Below are 19,362 nucleotides of genomic sequence, written 5' to 3' on the forward strand. Positions count from 1 at the left end.
GCCCTGGGCCGGCCAGCGCCTGGCAGAAGCCTGAAGGAAGAACGCCTCTCTGGAAGCCCCAGGCACCACCGGCCTGCCTGGGCCTTGCTCGCGGCTCTGTGCTTGTGTCCTTTCCTGCCTTGACAATAAAGCAAGCCTGCATCCAATGCCTGCCTCTCCGCCTTTCCTTCCCAGGCCCCGCGGGGGCTCCAGGGCTCCCTCCGCCTGCACATGGCCCCTTCGCTCTCCCAGCCCCCCAAAGAGCCGGGGCGCCCTGGACAAAGCCCCTGGCAGCCCTGCCTCCCACACTGAGGGCTGCAGCCCATCTCCCAGGGCCCTGCCTGGAAGCAGCCTGCTCCCCGCCTCCAGCAGGGCCGCCTCCAGACGCTCCACACAAGGTCCTGAAACAGAGGGGAACCCCGAGCCAGGAGCAGCAGCACGCCAACTGCCGCCTCCACGCAGCGCCACCTGAACAAAGCTTAAGCCTTGTCCAAAACACTTCTCTGCCCAGCCCGCTCCCGGGCTTACACACTCCTGTAGCTGAAGAAAGAGCTTCTCCCAAAGAGCCAAGCCAAACTTCTCCCAGGGCACCGTTCAGCTCTGAGCTTTTCCCTCACAGTCCAGCAGTTAGCAGAGCTTATCTTTAGCAGGCAATTTCTATACAATTAGCACAGCTTGCAGTCCAACCAAACTTCTAGGAACCAGCTCGGCTTCCTTATTATCTAGCATTCTTGCATTTCCTAGACGGTTCAGTCATGCGGACCCTCTGCCAAATCCTTACTAATCACCACCACACCAGCACCACAGGCTAGAGCCAGTCTTGACCGGAAAGAACTTACTCTACTCCAAGGAAGAAGACAACGCCGCAGGCAGCCCTGAGCACCCAGGGAGCAGAGGCTTCTTCCTGCCAGCCAGCCAGCCAGCCAGCCAGCCAGCCAGCAGCAGCAGCAGCAGCAGCTCCAGCCTGAGTGCCACATGGGGCTTGCTGCCGCTTCGTTTTATAGCCAGTGTTCCCTGAGCTGTGCCACTTCCCTCTTCCTTAACGGGCGTCACCACACCCAAGGATCCAGCACGTGGGCTTTGTGCTAACACTGATGGGCTTAATCCCAGGGCCAGCAGGAGGCTTGCCTGGGAAGAGGTGTCACCTCAGCCTGGGGCCACAAAGGGGGAGACAGAAGGGGAGGGGGCGACCCATGCTCAGCGTCCTTACGTCTTACGGCTGCTGCTAACCCTATTGCCAATGAGCAGGAGCAGGGGGGAGCGCTCACGGCCCCAAGGCACGTTGCTGGCTCCTGCTCCACTGGGCGGCCACCAGCCCCACGGCCATTTCTGCAAGGCTGCCCTCCAGCAAGGGACCGGCCCTGCACTCACCGTGTGCAGCGCTCAGCCATCCCTGCTCTCCGGACTCTTCCTCTGCGCTTCTTGCCCGAGACGGTGCCTCGCTTCTGCGGAGCAGCGCCACTTGGCAGAGCTGGTCGCGCTCCCGGGCGGAGAAGGCCAGGCAAAGCAGAACTGCCAGCACCTCTCCTGCTCTCTGCCCTAATGCCCTGGGCCTCCCAGCACCAGCGTGTGCCCTCCCCCGGAGCCTCCACTACGCCCCGCAGGGCTGCTTTCCTGCCTCAGAACACAGAAAGAGGGAGAGGAGTGGATGCAGGAAACCTTTATTGTGCCCGGCACGGCAGGAGAAGTGGACAGAGAGCTGGAGCAGGAGCCAGCGGGGCTGGCTGTGGCGTGTCAGGGGGACAGAGGATCTTCTCCAGAGCGTGGCTTCTGGTTGTGCAAGCCCCGGCGGTGCGGCACTGCAGCTCGGGAGGACTTGGCCCATGGGCCCCACAGGCCTTGAAGGGTCTTGCTTCTGCTGTGGAGAGCAGGAGGGGGGAAGAGAGAGCGGGAGAGCAGAGGGCAGGCTGGGCGCAAGGCCCTGGCCATGGAGGAAGGAGGAGTAGAATAGGGCGCGAGAGGCCGAAGGGGCCAGCACAGCCAGCTACCCAGGCCTTGGCTGGGGCTGGAGATGCTCAGCGCTCCTCAGCGCCCCGTGCCCACGAGCTCAGCCATGCGTCGCGGCAGCTGGCAGGGGGTCTGGGGCAGGACATGGCTTTAGCAGGGCCCACAGGTGTCCCACAGCTTCTTGCTGTAGCGCGGCAAGAGGTAGGGGCTGCAGGCGGGAGAAGCATAGGGCCTGCCAAAGGTGCAGAGGCCCCCCGAGCCCTGGGTGGCCCCCGCGCCGTAGAGGCCCCCCAGCCCCAGGGAGCCCCCAAAGGCGGGTGCTCCGGAGGAGCCCACCACGGCTTGCTGGGGGAAGGAGCTGAGGATGGGGCCGGGGAAGGTGACGACAACGGGGGGCGGCTGGATGAAGGCCGTCGAGTCGGGGCACTGCCGCGCGCACAGCTCGTTGCAGCTCTCAGCGATGGGCTGGGGGACGGCGACGCTGGTTTTCGGTGGGCACAGGTCGTAGCAAGCCATCTTGCGGGATTGGACGGTGCTCTGCAAGAGGGCACAGAGTGCGATGCGAGGGAGCAGTAGACGGCAGCTGGCCAGGCTGAGGCGCAGGGGCCAGGGGCAGGGGCCAGCGGCAGGAGGAGAAGCGCTCGCAGACTTACCCTGTTCCCCAAGGAGAAGGCGGTCAGAGCAGTGCTTGCGAGAGCCCCGCGCAGGCCGAGCTTTTATCCAGGCCCCGCCATTGCGCAGCGCCCGCTGGGCCAATGGGCAGAGGCGGCACTCCCTCCTGCCGAGGCCAGGCTGTCCTGCTCCTGCCCTCCCTGAGTCAGCATCCCCTGTCCGGACCAGCACAGGCCCCTTTGCTGGCTTCCCTCCCCTTTCCGCTTGGCAGGCCAAATGCGTGGTGCTGAGCAGGCAGTGCCCGAGAGGAGCGCCTTTGATTTGGCGTTTCGTCACCTCGCCCCTCTGGAGATAACAACTGCAGTGCGTACGTCATGGAGGCGCTGGCGTGTGGCTGCTCCTTGCCCAGCGCCACGACCCCGCTCTGCCCTGGGGCTCTCCACAGCGCGCACGCGGCCACCCTGAGACCAAGCCCCTGGGGAAGAGCTGCGGCACGCAGGGTGCTGGCAGCCCGCCTGTGTCACACTGCATGCCCTCTTAGGCACGCAGGGGATGAGACGGTAGCGGGGCTAATTTGCCCATTAGGTGAGGGCTGGCGAGCGTCCGAGCGGGGTAATTGCAGGGGCTGAGGGAGCGGGTGGGGGCTGGCGAGGAACCGGCGTCAGCACAACAGCCCCGTGGCGCGCAGGGAGGAGGCTGGGGCTCGGCCACCACGGGCCACGTGCCCCCAGCGCGGCCAGCTCCTCCCCGCGCTCGCCGGCCCCCATAAAAGCGTGGTCCTGGGCAAGCGCTGGCATCCGCCGCTCCTGCCTGGCTCTGCACGGGAAAAGGGTGGGTGGCGGGGCCTCGGCGGGCAGGGGCCGGTGTGGGGCTCCCTGGCCACCAGAGCTCTGCCGGACGCGCTGTGGGCAGAGGGGCTCTGTGGGGGCAGGCGAGGGCCGTGGGCACGCAGGGAGCAGGCGTGGAGAGCCGGGGCGGGCTGAGGAGGGAGTCCCCTGGCTGTGGCACGGGCCCTGCTCTGCCAGGGCATCTCCTCACTCACAGCACCGGCCCTGGGGGCTTTGCATTGCAGGCTCAGCTCTCTCACACCAAGATGGCTTGCAACGACCTGTACCCGCCGAAAACCAGCGTCGCCGTCCCCCAGCCCATCGCTGAGAGCTGCAACGAGCTGTGCGCGCGGCAGTGCCCCGACTCGACGGCCTTCATCCAGCCGCCCCCCGTTGTCGTCACCTTCCCCGGCCCCATCCTCAGCTCCTTCCCCCAGCAAGCCGTGGTGGGCTCCTCCGGAGCACCCGCCTTTGGGGGCTCCCTGGGGCTGGGGGGCCTCTACGGCGCGGGGGCCACCCAGGGCTCGGGGGGCCTCTGCACCTTTGGCAGGCCCTACACTTCTCCCGCCTACAGCCCCTACCTCTTGCCGCACTACAGCAAGAAGCTGTGGGACACCTGTGGGCCCTGCTAAAGCCATGCCGTGCCACAGACCCCCTGCCAGCATCCCTGACTCATGGCTGGGCTCTTTGGTACATAGCGCTGTGGTGCGCCGAGGATTTGCAGCTCCAGCCAAGGCTTGGGCAGCTGGCCGTGCCGGCCCCTTCGGCCTCTCACGCCCTGTTCTACTCCTCCTTCTTCCATGGCCAGGGCCTTGTGCCCAGCTCGCCCTCTGCTCTTCTGCTCTTCTGCCCCCTGTTATTGCTCTCTGTGCAAGAGTGGGACCTTTCAAGGCCTGTGGGGCCCATGGACCAAGTCCTCCCGAGCTGCAGTTCCACACCGCCGGGGCTTGCGCAGCCAGAAGCCACGCTCTGGAGAAGATCCTCTGTCCCCCCGACACGCCACAGCCAGCCTCGCTCGCTCCTGCCCCAGCTCTCTGTCCACTTCTCCTGCCGTGCCGGGCACAATAAAGGTTTCCTGAATCCACTTCTGTCTCCCTCCGTCTCATTTTGTTCTTAATATTGATGATCCTCATTACTTAGGCTTATTGGCTGATGAAGTGTGATTAATAGGAAATTCTTATATTACTATATTTTACCAGGATTTTTTTTTCTACCAATGAGAGAAGAGCTATTTTGTCTTCTGTTTTTTGTTTGTTTGCTCCTTTGTTTTTATTTTTTTTTATATTTATATCGTATATACTCTGCTTAAGGGATGTCCTTTTTTTCTTTCGTAAGTGGTAGAAGAATATTTCTCTTACTCCATTGTTGCAATTGAAATAATTGATATGGATTAGGGAGCTTGACTTTTGCCATATCATCACTTATTTGTTGCTATGCAGATAGTGTTTCCTCTTTTGTTTTTTCTTTCTGACTATAGCCTGTATTACACCAGAATCTTTTTTCCATTGTCAGCAGGTGCATGGCGTTGTGCTGTGTTACTGAAAACATTCCGTTACTCTTACTCCCACCTATTAAACCTTCTTGCTTTTCCAGTCTTTAAGTTTGATTCTCTCCTTTTTAATGCCAGTCAGCTTTATCTTAACAGCATGTAAAATGAAATGCTCCCAAATTATGTGCCAATGTCATTAATGCAAAGATATAATTAGTGGTTTTCCAAGACAGCTTTAAGTAATGAACCAGTAACCTCCCTCCATTCCTCTAACTCTCATATAACATTAGAGATAGCTTTTCTCTCTGTGTCTATGTCCTGTTTTGCAACCATAAGCTTTTCTCTCAGTGTGTATGTCCTGTTTTGCAACCAGACATGAACTCACTCTGAACATGCATCCAGCCCATATAAAAGCTATGCAATCATGTTAGCTGGAAGCTAATAGCTCTCACCAGTCTTGTTATCTTGTGCTAGGTGCTTGCTGTCTAACACAATATGCATCTAGTTAGGAACTGGCTGATACTTTGCCTGTCACTGTCTCATCTAATCAATTGAAAATTTGGTAGCCGGTGCTCAGGTGTTTACCACCAAAGTAGCTCTTGTAGGCTCTGCATGAGAATGAGGATCCTGGTGTTGAGAAGAAAAACAGAGAGGAAATCAGTCACCCCCATTTTGGGAGGAAAGAGGGCTTTGCTTATCACAAGAGCTGCCCGAGCAGAGGAGATGCAGGGCTAATGTGGCACAAGGCAGGATAATGGTTGCTGAGTTCCAGAAAAATCCTGGCAGCAGTGCCCTTCCTTCAAGTTGTGTGAGACTGGAGAGCAGTGGTAGAAATGGAGAGCCATCTCCTTGCACCCAAAAGGAAGGAGGCCTTCTCCACCCTAGATGCCTGGGCTGCTCACCCATCCTTGGCACACTCTGCCGGTAGCTGTGCTCTCATCTGAGCCCTGCAGGCTCCAGCTGCATCCCAGCACTCTACAGGCCTTCACCTAAAAGCCTAGGACAAGGAGGGCAGGTGGAGTTGCAAACTGAGCAGACAGGTGAGAGAGAGAGAGACTTTTGGTGAGGGTCCTTTTTCATTGAAATGTTCCTAATAAATACATAATATCTTAAAATAAAAGCAAGATTCATTAATATGATAGTCAGGCTTCTTTTGTTTTCAACTCGTTACTACATATAGCACAGGGCCACCGGATATACCCAGATACTTTTGGAGGACAGTGAAATTACCTATTAAAGTCTGGCTTGCTACTCCATAACACCAACAGAGGGCTGAGATCAAGAAATCATAGGTTCATGGATGCAGCATTTCTTTGAAAGAGTCTGCAAAGTAATACCTAAACCCCCTGCAAAGAATTAGTTCATTTTCTACTTGTTTCACCCAGCTGACGTACAGAGGCATGGCCAGAACTTCCCTGAGGCAACTGTTATCATAGCAGTGATTAACAAAAAAGAAGTAGAGCTTGATCATTGCTCATCAGATACTTATCTTAATAATTGTATCCCGTTGTTTATCTTCCTTCTATTGTTCCTTTTCTGAATATAACCTGACAGAACTTCAGGCCAGGGTTTTACTTTGTATGAGAACACAGTGAGAAGATTTCTAGAAATCATTTAGGATGAGGTAAAAATAAAAGGAATGCCATCACTAAACTCTACCAACTTTAAACAAATCTGACAGCTAGAATAATTAGTGTAGGGGAGATGAAAGATGATAATTTCATCTCAGTGGCAAAGAAAGACTGCGCACAGAGCTTCCTTTGCAGTAGGACCATCTGAGGCAGAGGTGCCAGGGTCACGGGCTTTCCCCAGGGCTATAGCCCTCAGTATGGGAGGCAGGGCTGCCAGGGGCTTTGTCCAGGGCGCCCCGGCTCTTTGGGGGGCTGGGAGAGCGAAGGGGCCATGTGCAGGCGGAGGGAGCCCTGGAGCCCCCGCGGGGCCTGGGAAGGAAAGGCGGAGAGGCAGGCATTGGATGCAGGCTTGCTTTATTGTCAAGGCAGGAAAGGACACAAGCACAGAGCCGCGAGCAAGGCCCAGGCAGGCCGGTGGTGCCTAGGGCTTCCAGAGAGGCGTTCTTCCTTCAGGCTTCTGCCAGGCGCTGGCTGGCCCAGGGCCAAGAAAGGGCCCTGGGGGGGGCAGCACTGGAGGAGTCACACAGTTGGACACTAGTAAGGGCAAACAGGAGGAGATGAAACACGTGATAGAAAAGGAGATGAGAAGAAGTGAAGAAGGTCATTTAAGGAGCTATTCTGACTCCACTGCATTAAGCAGAAAGTTTTGATGTTCTGCTCCTTACTCAGGAGCCCAGTTGAGGATCGAGGTCATATCACTCATTTGTCGGTTCTCTATCATGCAGGGAACATTACTGCATGATTTAGCAGGGCCCGCAGCTTCCACGGCGGTTTCTGTTGTACCGGTAGGTGTAAGGGCTGCAATAGCCAGAACCAAAGGATCTACCATAGCCAGACAGGCCCCTGTAGCCCAGGGAGGAGCCTCCATAGCCAGACAGGCCCCTGTAGCCCAGGGAGGAGCCTCCATAGCCAGACAGGCCCCCATAGCCCAGGGAAGAGCCCCCAAAGCCATACAGACCCCCATAGCCCAGGGAAGAGCCCCCGGAGCCATACAGACCCCCATAGCCCAGGGAAGAGCCCCCAGAGCCATACAGACCCCCATAGCCCAGGGAAGAGCCCCCAAAACCTAGGGAGCCCCCAAAGCCCCCAAAGACGGGTGCTCCAGAGGATCCCACAACTGAATCCTGGGGGAAGGAGCTGAGGATGGGGCCAGGGAAGGTAACAGCAACAGGCGGTGGCTGGATCACGGCCATGGAGTCAGGGCACTGCCGGACACAGGGCTCGTTCCCACTGTCAGCGATGGGCTGGGGGCAGCTGATGCCACTGTTGTAGGTGGGGCACAGATCGTAGCAAGACATCTTATGGGGATGGAGGTCAACCTTCAAGATACAAATATTGATTTTAGTAAGCACAATGCATTTTTTTGCAGACCTAAAAGCACTACAGAGTTCTCTGCCTTTCCATGGACAAAAGTGCTTTGCGATAGACCAATTTACCCATGTGTAATAGAATTGAAAATTGAAGCAGTAGCAAAATTATTTGCCGAGATGCTTTGGTGAGTCATTGGATCAGCAAGGACTTGGACTTCCCAAGAACCAGGTTTCGTGTTATGCATGATTTCATGACTCTGGCTCATCTTACCCACTGATCTCCTTGGTGCTGAGCCTTGTGGAAACAGAGATTATAAATCATTGCCTATTCATATTTGCTCTGTAACTTGTTTGATGAGACCATTACAAGGGAATTGCAAACATTACTGTTTCCAGTTTCCAAACATTGAAACAGGGCACTGAGATTTATGATTAGTTTAGCAACACTGTTTTGATACTGAGCTCTGGGCTCTTTTGCCAATCTCACCCTTAATGACTTGTCCTCTTTAACACCAAGAAACATCTGTTCATCTGCCAGTCCTTAAATTCTCTCTGTGACCCCCCTCTTTCTCTTTGTTAAATCAATCTGTAACAGCACACCTTCAACATCTCTCATTTCCTTTCTGTTTCTTCCTCTAACTCAGTGCCTGATCTCTGATTGCTTTCATGCCTGTTTATCTTGAATTAATGTAAAAGCAACTTGAGCAATCTATAATAAACTGTATATAATGAAAATTCTGCTTCTAAGCTGAAAATGTTCCCATCAGCCATGAAGATGTAAGCTTTTTCAAAGTTTTATTTCCAGAAACACATATAAACAAACAGAAAAGAGGAATGCATATTTAACTAGTCACATCACTTCTTCAGCTGTTGGAAGTAAACTGATAATGAACTTTTAATGCCATTTCAAGAAACTTTTGGTTGATTTTGAAATTAAATGCCTGCCCTGAACGTGGAAAACCTATCCATAACCCTGAGAATAATTTATGTAAACTTTATCTTTTCATCTAAAATTTTATCTACTAGTACTAATTGAAGAGACCATCCACAATTAAATTGTATAGCAAAGAGGTATAATAGTTGTAAAGAGCAGATTCAGACTTACCAAATTCACTGAGAAGAACGAATAAAGAGCTGAGGTTGGAAGAACCCTGAGTGGAGAGTGCTTTTATACACTGCGGACTGCCTGAGGGATGAGAGGCAGGTTTTGTGAATGTAGAGGTAATTAGCTGACACAACATTTTTTTGTATTGATACCTCCACAAAGTGATGAAATTCTTTTGCTTTGTTTTTGTTTATTACTTGATTCCAATTATCATGTAACATAACACAACCATTACATCACACAAGGGTCTTTCATTTATAACAGTGATGGGTGAAATTAATGCATCTTTCATCATAAAATATGATTTGTGAAATTAATATTAGTTTTCTATCCTCTTTGGAGTTGCACCATGTATTAATCTGCTTATACGTAGTTAATTCTTCTTTTGCTCTCTCATATGATGATGATATATCAGAAATAACCTGTTGTGAGTTGTTTCTACCAAATACCTTACACAAGGTTTCTTTCTTATTAAGGATAAAATAAATAAATTAATAATATAACTAAATCCTCAGGAAGGCAGGCAATATTTTCTGTGTGCTTGGTGTTTTTTTCTGAGATGTGATAAAGTTCACATTGCAATCCATGGAGGCTTCTCCGTACTCTTTGAATCAAGCTATATTGCAAGCATCCCTGAACACCCAGTGGCAGAGGTCCTAAACAGTCTTCACATTTTACCTGACCTTCAGACTAGAGCTTAAAGCTGAATTTGGTTATGAAGAGAGAGATATTTATATTTTTAAGGATGGAGAGCTTAAAATAATAATCATCAAAATGCACATTGAATTAACATCCTAATTTGTGACAAAGCAAGTGAAGAGGAGAGCTTTGAAGTGAGATTTCAGAGTTACAGGCTGCCTAAGCCATAGACCAATAGCGTTAACAATTCAGTGGATTCATCCCAGGGTACGTGAATCCTGGTATCCTGTCTGCTCATCTTCTCCATTTTACCTCTGTCCTTCTTCTGGCATATCTGCTGTGACATTGAACAGGCTCTCTTTGGCTGTTCAAAACTGCTGAGACCTTTTGTGTAAATCAAAGACTGTTCACTGTTGTTAAAGGACATTATGCTGCTCTTATTTCACTTGTATTTCAAATAGGAAATAACACAACCTTTTAGGTATCAGTGTCTAAAGTATCATTGAAGCAACATTTAAATGGACAGATTCCCAGTGAATAGCTGAAATGAGCACAGTGGGATACTCAAAAAATTCAGCTCAATTTGATCTCCAAGGTTGAAAGGGTACATTTGCCTGAAATTCCTTTAATTTTTAGCTTGCTCTTCAGGAGTCCTTGATCCTGGTCTACAGCTGATCTTGCAACAAAAACCATGATTGACAGCACCTCTCAGTAGAGAGCAATTATGAGCCGGGAATCCACTTGGAAAAGCAAAGACTGGCTTTTGCTGAGGTTTCTTTCTTTATGGCATTATTTTAATACCATATCATTATGATGGTTATCGTAATCATCGTAATTATCAACATAGTTATCTTCATATCACATATTATTTCTAAATTATGAGCTTTTCCAACACTGGAGATGCATAAGGAGATTTCCTGAACTGTAATACTGAATAAAAAAGTCCCAAGGATTTATGAGGACATTGCAAAGGATTTTCAAATACCTCACAGACATTACTGGCTTGTATTTACTGCGTCATAATTATATAAAAAGTATGCCTAGATGCTTACACCCCCTATGATGAGAGATTGTCACATTAAAATATCACATTAAAATAAGTAAGTTAAGGTCACCTGGGTCTTTCATGTAGTCAGTTCATGGTTATAACGCTTTTTTGGATCTTCCTTTATTTCTCAAAAATAAAATAAAATAAAATAAAAACTAACTTTCTTTTTATTAAAGTATACATTGGTACACAAGAAGAAATCTGCGTATGTTAACTGAACTTTTAATAACACCAAAAAAAGGCCCACTGAATGATAGTCTCTGTCTTCATATTGTATCAGCACTAGACTTCCTTTCAGTATTTACAACTTAACAACTGATTTACTTGGTTCTTGTACTCCTGTATTCCTAGATACTTATCCCTCACAAATAGCAATGGAAAAAGAAAATGTAAAAATATAAAGGAAAGTGAAACTTCAAGAAAATAAAAAAAAAAAAAAAAAAAGAAGAAGAAAAGAAAAAAATATGTTTCCAGAGAGACTTGTTATTGCCAGCTGAAATATTTCCCTGTTCACAGGAAAGACAGACAATTAGTAGAAAATTCTCCAAAAGTCACAAAAAGATATTCCTGTTTCTGACCCCGTTTGCCTTGTAATGCATATTTGGAGATAGAAGTGCTAAGCTTGCAGAAAGTCCCTAGCCTTTATGTGAGCTCCTAAAAGAAATTCCATTTTGTCTCCAGGTGTACTGTCACCTGAATTGATTACACTAAAAGACCTGTAACTTTACAAAAGAAATTACTGTACTCCTGTCATCGTAATAATGCAGGACTCTTAAATAAGTCGAGTCAGCTCACTTCCTCCCCTAAAGAGCAATGGAATAATAAAAAATAATTCCCAGAGATAATGGTGAGGCCTGCGGTAGAGTGTGCATGTCACGCTATGCGTGAGTTTGAAGTGTCTGCAATGCACAAACAAAAAGCAAAAACAATTTCAGCACTTAGAGAAACTACGTGTCCTACAATTTTGGGTTGGTACCTAATTATGAACTCAAGCACGGGATGCCTAATATCCCCCAGGCAATTGAAGAAACTGTATAAAAGCTCTCTCCACTAGGTCCTTCTATCCACTTCTCTTGCTTTGCTTGCCTTTGTGAATTGGGTAAGTCTGATTTCTCTCAAACTGCAAAAAATAATTTGTTGTCTGAATCTCCTAGTTTTAACTTAGAACCAAGTCCTCTTCAGGACCTCCAGGCTGTCAGTGATCTGTAAATTGTTTGCTTCTGAAAATAATGCTTATTTTTTCATTCATTATGGGGCACTGGTGAAGCCAAGTTTCAGAAAAGGACATTGAGGTATTTTAAGCAGTTTTTAATTGGAAACCTCTAGCATCTTACTGCTGAAGAGATTTTCTTGACTATCTATGACTCCATAATAGTATTTTAGGATGTAACAAGTAGTTCGTACACATTGCCATAATTCTGTCTGCGTTCAACAGAGTTCTGCTGAGTTAGTAGCATTAAAGATCCAACTTAAGTAGAAACTATCAACTAGTAGTAATGCTATACTATTGAAATTAACTTACCTGCAAAAATAAATAAATAAATAAATAAATCACAATTGAAAAGTAGATCACTTTACTATCTTAAAGTTAAGACCAGACCCCAAATTACAATGCTAAAAAAGAATAGTAATAGATGTTTATTTCTCAGATGTATTACTGATGCCCTGTTGGACAGTTTCATCATAATCTAATGTTTGATATTTCTCTAATGTTAACATAAATGTCCATGTTTAGCAGACCTCCAACCCCACGAGATGTCTTGCTACGACCTGTGCCCCGCCTACAACAGTGGCATCAGCCGTCCCCAGCCCATCGCTGACAGCGGGAACGAGCCCTGTGTCCGGCAGTGCCCTGACTCCGTGGCCGTGATCCAGCCACCGCCTGTTGCTGTTACCTTCCCTGGCCCCATCCTCAGCTCCTTCCCCCAGGATTCAGTTGTGGGATCCTCCGGAGCACCCGTCTTTGGGGGCTTTGGGGGCTCCCTAGGTTTTGGGGGCTCTTCCCTGGGCTATGGGGGTCTGTCTGGCTATGGAGGCTCTTCCCTGGGCTACGGGGGTCTGTATGGCTTTGGGGGCTCTTCCCTGGGCTATGGGGGCCTGTCTGGCTATGGAGGCTCCTCCCTGGGCTACAGGGGCCTGTCTGGCTATGGAGGCTCCTCCCTGGGCTACAGGGGCCTGTCTGGCTATGGTAGATCCTTTGGTTCTGGGTATTGCAGCCCTTACACCTACCGGTACAACAGAAACCGCCGTGGAAGCTGCGGGCCCTGCTAAATCATGCAGTAATGTTCCCTTCATGTGAGAACCAACAGACCGGGTCACAACTGAAGACCTCCAAGGATTCACTGCTCTGGTTTAAGACCATGGAGCTGTGCTCCTTCAGCCCTGATTGAATTTCTCCCCCTTAACTCTGTTTTCATTTTCTGATCCAGTGCTTTTGCTTTTCCCCTTGCATTTCCATATTGCCCAGGATAAACATGTAACAAAAACTTGGAGATAATGGTTCCTGTTTCTTTAAAACATCAACTAAGACATGGGAAGTAAAACCAATCATGTGAACGTATCCTTGGCTGGAGACCAGTTTCATACCTCTTGGAAACTCTGGAAATGTATTCTTTTTCTCACTTTAATTAAAAGTTTGTTGCATCAAAATTGCCACATTTGGGTGTTCTTTTCTCATGTTTTTACTCTAATTATTTGTCTGATGAAAAGCCTGTAACAGCCTGTTCACATCCTGAAAGTAAGAAAATTAAGGATTTCAAGTGTACAAGAGCAGCATGCAAACACTGAGCACAGAATCATAGAATGCTTTGGGGTAGAAGGGATGTTAAAAATCATATAAGTACAACCCCCCTGCAATGGTCAGGGACTGAAAGAAGTACAGAAAGAATTACTGTAATCTCTCAATTTTTCAAATACAAATTTATATTTTTAAGAATACGGCCTCCCAGAAAGATTAAAGTAGTACACCTACTAGTTAGAGAATAGCAGTGTTAGAAAAATGAAACCATAGATTATTGAATTTAAATGCTTTCCTAAAGATATTAGAATTCACTAATAACTTCTTCCAGACGAGTTTTTGATTTGTCTCTGTGAACTTCAGGTGCTCACTCAACCACTCAAACTCTGTCATCAGGACAGATGTTGCAGAAAATTAAGTTAACTTTCTGTCAAACCCTTAAAGAAATAATGTTTTCCAGGCAGTGCAGTGCAATGAAGCTTTTAAGCTTGAAGTGTGGCTAATGATCTTTTTATATGCTCAGGAAAACTAAAATATTAGAGGGTTGTTTGTTTGTTTGTTTTGGGGGGAGGGAGAGAGGTGGGACACAACTGTTTCTCCATACAGTCACACCACCAACTAATTCATCTTTGCTAGGAAGAACAGCAGTAAAAGATCATAAACCCATATATGCATCCTCAGCACAGTATTTCTCTGTTCCTCCTATATGGGAGCTCCTTTCAACAGGAACCCATATTTTCAGCCCACTTATTCTACAATTCTGACTTACAACTTCTCCTGACCTTCTACCCTTTCCTTTGATATTTCTCATCCAATATGGATGAGAGAGCCCACATTCCTCTGGAGGGCTCTTCTTGGTGCAGTTCCTCCTGTCTTCTCCCATCTCAGCAGCCCCACCTCAATAACCTGCACTAGTACCTTCCCACCTCCCTAAATTCATTCCCACTCAGGAGCATCATTCCCACCTGAGGGCCTGAGATGTGCCCCATTTCTCCCATAATCTGCCTCAAATCCTGCTCAGGCAAGCCCCTGTCTCTACTGCTACTATAATCAGGGAAGATCATGCAGTGGCTCATTAGGGGACGGAGGTTTAGTGTAGCTATTTTGTAAACATTCTATTGTCATTGTAAGCCAGGCCAGCTGGGGAGGGAGGATTTCTGCTTGCAAATGTGTGCACCCTGTGCAGCAAAAGGATGATTATCTTCACTAATGGCTGCATCACTTCAGCTGTACTTCTCAAGCTTATAAAATGTAAAGATTGGAGATTCTCTCTTCAGAGTTTTCCCTGTTTAGAGGGAAAAACTTTTATCTGTATGAGCAGAAATTACAACCAAAAGTTGATTTCTTTGATGCAGAGAAGGATCACTTTAATGAGAAAAACATTCACAGAAAAGCATTACACAATACCAAGCATAAACATTAGAGTGCAGACAGGTCCATCCATAATTATTCTTCAGTTGGACACCAAAGTGCAATTTCATAGGAGTAGAAATTACATATTTTACCCCATCAACTATACACATACATGGAAGAAATAAGGAGACCAGGAATAGAAGCGAAGAAATTAAAGATGTGCTGTGCGCTCCCAGCTCCACTGCAGCAGGTTGCATTGATCGTGACTTCACAATATCTCTTTTGAGACCACTGCTGTGGATCAAAATTGTATCTCTGAGTTGCTGGTTATTCTTCACATGGGATATTTCTGCATGATTTAACAGGGCCCGCAGCTTCCACGGCGATATCTGTTGTACCGGTAGGTGTAAGGGCTGCAATAGCCAGAACCAAAGGATCTACCATAGCCAGACAGGCCCCTGTAGCCCAGGGAGGAGCCTCCATAGCCAGACAGGCCCCCATAGCCCAGGGAAGAGCCCCCAAAGCCATACAGACCCCCGTAGCCCAGGGAAGAGCCCCCGGAGCCATACAGACCCCCATAGCCCAGGGAAGAGCCCCCAAAGCCGAGGGAGCCCCCAAAGCCCCCAAAGACGGGTGCTCCGGAGGATCCCACAACTGAATCCTGGGGGAAGGAGCTGAGGATGGGGCCAGGGAAGGTGACGACGACGGGGGGCGGCTGGATCACAGTCGTGGAGTCAGGGCACTGCCGGACACAGGGCTCATTGCAGCTGTCAGCGATGGGCTGGGGGCAGCTGATACCACTGTTGTAGGTGGGGCACAGATCGTAGCAAGACATCTTGTAGGGATGGAGGTCTGCAAAACACACACTGATAATGGGACTAAGTGGAAGACAAAGACTTGAAAAGAACAATAGTTATAGAAAAGAACAATAGTTATAGAAGTTTGGATTTAGTTAATGAGTATAGGAGTTTGAATAAATAGCTTGATTTCCCATTTGTAAGCTTGCTCTATTTCATAATCTTCTTTTTCTGAAAAAGAATTTTGAAAATTCTATAAAAACAGAGCTCACATCTAGAAAAGTAAATGGGAAACTTTGTCTAACTCTGTAACTATCGTCCCTCGTGATGATCCAGCAGAGAACTTAAATGTATGTCCACACATAAAACTGAGAATGAGAAGCAAAGTGACTTTGTTCCATGTCATTTGATGAGTCAGTAGGAAAACCCAGATTTGGGTTCATCAGGTCTACATGAGATGTGGCTATTATATATAACTTAATTACAGTAGCTTTTTCTTCTCACTCATTCCAATTTTGCTGAGAGTTGTTGGAACACAGATTATGGGGTTTTCCCTGCTTGGATTGCTTACAAAGGTATGTGACCTGACAATAAAGGACAGATGGTAGCATTATCAGCTCAATTTCCACCTAGGCATCCACTGCACTGATACAAGCCATAAGATTTCATTATGAAAATCAACAGAATCAACAGTGTCGGCCCTAATGTCTTTCAAAACACTCTTCTGAAATTACTAGTCCCAGGACAAAAAGGAACTCCTCTGTAGACCCCAGAATCTAGTCTACATTTTCTCCTATAAATTCAGTTATTTTCTCAAGTTACGTTTTTACTCTTCTCTGCTCACTGTGTCCTGCAACACCCTAGCAAGGCTTTGAGGAAGAACATGAAAGTGAGAAGGTAAAGGAAAGACAAAAGGACAGACAGAAGCTTTTCTGTACCAGGACAACTCAGAAAGCTTCCTCAGATGCATAGCTTGTTGATCTCAAGTTGGATGGATGTCTGCACCGGTAATGTCCATATTACATGCTGAACCTCACAACATACAAACTTTGCAACAGGGTAAATGCGCTGCAATCAGGGTAGCGCTGTGCATGTCCCAGTGTTTCTGACCTTGAGGTAGTACCTCTGCAATGCCTCATGCACCAAGGAAGCGTATCTACAAGCTCAAGGCTGACATTAGGATCTCTATCCCAATGCAGTGTCAATGCACTCGACAATATGGATGGTGAAGTTAAAACCAGCAATAAAAAGATACACTAATAGCAATAGAGAAGAAACAGCCTTACCTGAGTCACCAAGAAGTCAAGGGAAATGTTTGGAAGAGCTATGAGAGAGAAGAGTTTTTATATTCTATCTGAGCAGCTGGAGGTACAAGATCAGCACTGGTTGCCCGCCCCATTGTCAAACACGTGTAACCCATCAAAATGATGACATTGCTTTGCTCATCATTGCAGTTTATAAGACCTTTCAAAATTCTCTTGTAAAAGGGCCTAAACATTACATTAGATGACAGAGAATTCTTTCATCTTCTGACTTGTTGTGGAAAATTAATATCTGGCATTATTCCAGTCACTTCTTTGAAATTACAACAGAAATTATTAAGCTGGCTCCTCTTGTATTAACTTAATGCCTGGAGAGTGTCTCATGGATTTATCAGAACAACAAACTGCTGTCATGGACAGGATTTTTGTTTAAGTACATCTAATTCACACTACAGCCTGCCAGAACAGAAGTTAAAGACTGTCAATTCAATGTGTAGGAAGGCTGGAGGTGGTTTCCGCATGCTTAGCTTCCCCACCCACAGGTGGGGACTTCGGCACCTGTGGGGGGCAGTAGTATTTGGCCAAAAAGGGGACAATTCAACTCTGAAGAGCAGCAACAATTCCAGGCACCTGCAAGGTTTGCTTCAGTCTAGTGTTCTGGATAGGGCTTGTGTAGAAATTGAAATTTGAGCAGAAAAACTGCCAAATCCTGAGTTTTGGAGTGCTGGGAGCTCTTTTCATACAAATACCACCTGAATGTGTTTCTCTTTCCATCAGTCACTCAGACAGCTGGATTCTCTGTCAAAAATGTTTGGGGAGAAGTTTGCACAATTTCACAAAGCAAATAGGAGGGAAAAATATGGAATGAGTTTCTGAATTTAACTAAACCTACAAGGGGATTGGCAATGCCAAAGAGATTTTTTTCCAGGTATTGTTGGTTTAATATGGTTATAACCAAGATGGTTTCTGAGAATGTTTAATAGGCCCAAGGAAACATACATTTTTTCAGTACAAATGGATCCACAGGTGAAATAAATGAAATGTGACAGAAGTGTTTTGAATTATTGACTGATTCTCAGGAATCCATGATCTGTGATACACTGTGAGCCACAACTCTAGAACAAGGCTGAGCTGGCAGTTTCTCCAAGTAGAGAACAATTATGAGCCTGGAACATATCGTACAACAGAAAGGCTGTTTTTTCCCTTGTTTACAGATGTGCTATTTTAATACTGCAGATTCTATGCCATAGATTACCATAAATTATGAGGTGGGTTTCTCAGCCTTTGAAGTGGTTAGAACTTTTTCTGGACAATATTTCTAAGATTCCAAGGAACAAGTCTTTTCAAATGCTGCAAACTATCCACTAATAGTTTAAGAATGCTTTCTTACAATTAAATTAATGACATGTACCTGGATCTAGGTGCCTAGCAATTATGAAATTACATCACATTAAAATGCATAATTCAAGGTCATTAGTGTCCTTGCTATAAACAGTTCATGACTGTTTTCTTCAATAAAGAAGTATAAAGTGAAATACAAATTTATAGAAAGAATACATGATTTCATAAGCCATAAAATCAGTGTAGATTTGTCATTTTCAGTTACACATTTTTCTCAGGTTGTTCCAATTCTGTCAACGATCAGCCTTAATCCATGCAAAGGATTCCTCTGTCTCTATTGCGGCATACCCCTAGGATGCTTTCTTTTGGGTGTCATATTGGGCTCATGTTGAGAAGCTGAAAGTGCAAATGATAAAAAATGATGACCTCCAAAGTTGCTCCAATTAACTCCATTTTATTTCCAGATAACCTAGTTTTCTAATGGAAAAACATGTGCACATTGGGTGACCACAGCGCTGATGAGCTGCACATTAAGCAGCCATGTTTTGCCATTAATAATGGAGAAGCTACGGAAAGCATTAGCGTTATTCCTGTTGTAACACCAAGGATGTGAATGGAATGATAACAGGAATTAATATTATATATAATCTTTTGAGATGAAAGAGACTATTGTGATGAAATGCACTTATCATATTTCATGAGAGTTCAAACCAACAGTCAGCAAAACTTTAAGGACCTATGTGTCACATTAGTTTTGGGTTTGCCCCAATTATGCATATGCACAAATTGTACCTTAGGTGATCCCCATCATCTAGGGAATTGTATAAAAACTCTCCTAGTCCAGTGCTCTTCATTCCGCTTTGCTTGCTTTATTCTCCCCTGTGAAGAGGGTAAGTATCATTCTATGTGATCTCTTTCCTAAAATCGAAGTATGTTTTTGCAGACTATTTTAATTCAATATTTATGGAATCATCCATAAATGTACTAAGATTCTTAATAATGTTGGATTATTTCTCTGTGATTTTTTTTTTTGATTTGGTGTTGGACATCAATATATTCAAGTTTAAAGTGGTAAAGTTAGGATTTTCAAAATTGGTCATTTCCTGTTAATACAAACTTGAGCTAGCAAAACAGCATCCAAAACTTCAGCAGAAAGTTGTTCTTGTCAATAGGAATTTTTAAAGGAATTTGCATGTACATTTTTTATATGTGTCTATTTAAATGTATGTATATTTTGAGGGGACAGGCTTACCCAGAAGGGATACAGAAATATTGTCTGAAGAAT

The 19,362-nt window shown here is 46.7% G+C and overlaps 1 protein-coding gene and 4 pseudogenes across 5 annotated transcripts; 2 read left to right on the top strand and 3 right to left on the bottom strand.

The window, feature by feature from the left end:
• Positions 1-1,989: 1,989 nt before the first annotated feature.
• Positions 1,990-3,067, bottom strand: LOC311424967 (feather keratin 4 pseudogene; annotated as a pseudogene). The gene has a single exon. The product of its transcript is annotated as a feather keratin 4 pseudogene (transcript).
• A 446-nt stretch (positions 3,068-3,513) lies between these two features.
• LOC311424972 (scale keratin pseudogene) lies at positions 3,514-3,997 on the top strand (annotated as a pseudogene). The gene has a single exon. The product of its transcript is annotated as a scale keratin pseudogene (transcript).
• Positions 3,998-6,938: 2,941 nt separating this feature from the next.
• On the bottom strand, positions 6,939-7,783 carry LOC311424921 (scale keratin pseudogene; annotated as a pseudogene). The gene has a single exon. The product of its transcript is annotated as a scale keratin pseudogene (transcript).
• Positions 7,784-12,342: 4,559 nt separating this feature from the next.
• LOC311424922 (scale keratin pseudogene) lies at positions 12,343-12,910 on the top strand (annotated as a pseudogene). Its single transcript has one exon. The product of its transcript is annotated as a scale keratin pseudogene (transcript).
• Positions 12,911-14,665: 1,755 nt separating this feature from the next.
• Positions 14,666-15,523, bottom strand: LOC311424925 (scale keratin). Its single transcript, XM_084500447.1, has one exon. The coding sequence runs from the start codon at positions 15,510-15,512 to the stop codon at positions 15,036-15,038; it is 477 nt and encodes a 158-aa protein (XP_084356573.1). The 5' UTR covers positions 15,513-15,523; the 3' UTR covers positions 14,666-15,035.
• Positions 15,524-19,362: the final 3,839 nt, after the last annotated feature.

Source organism: Aythya ferina (assembly GCF_964211825.1).
Source record: "Aythya ferina genome assembly, chromosome: 29".
Lineage (NCBI taxonomy): Eukaryota > Metazoa > Chordata > Aves > Anseriformes > Anatidae > Aythya > Aythya ferina.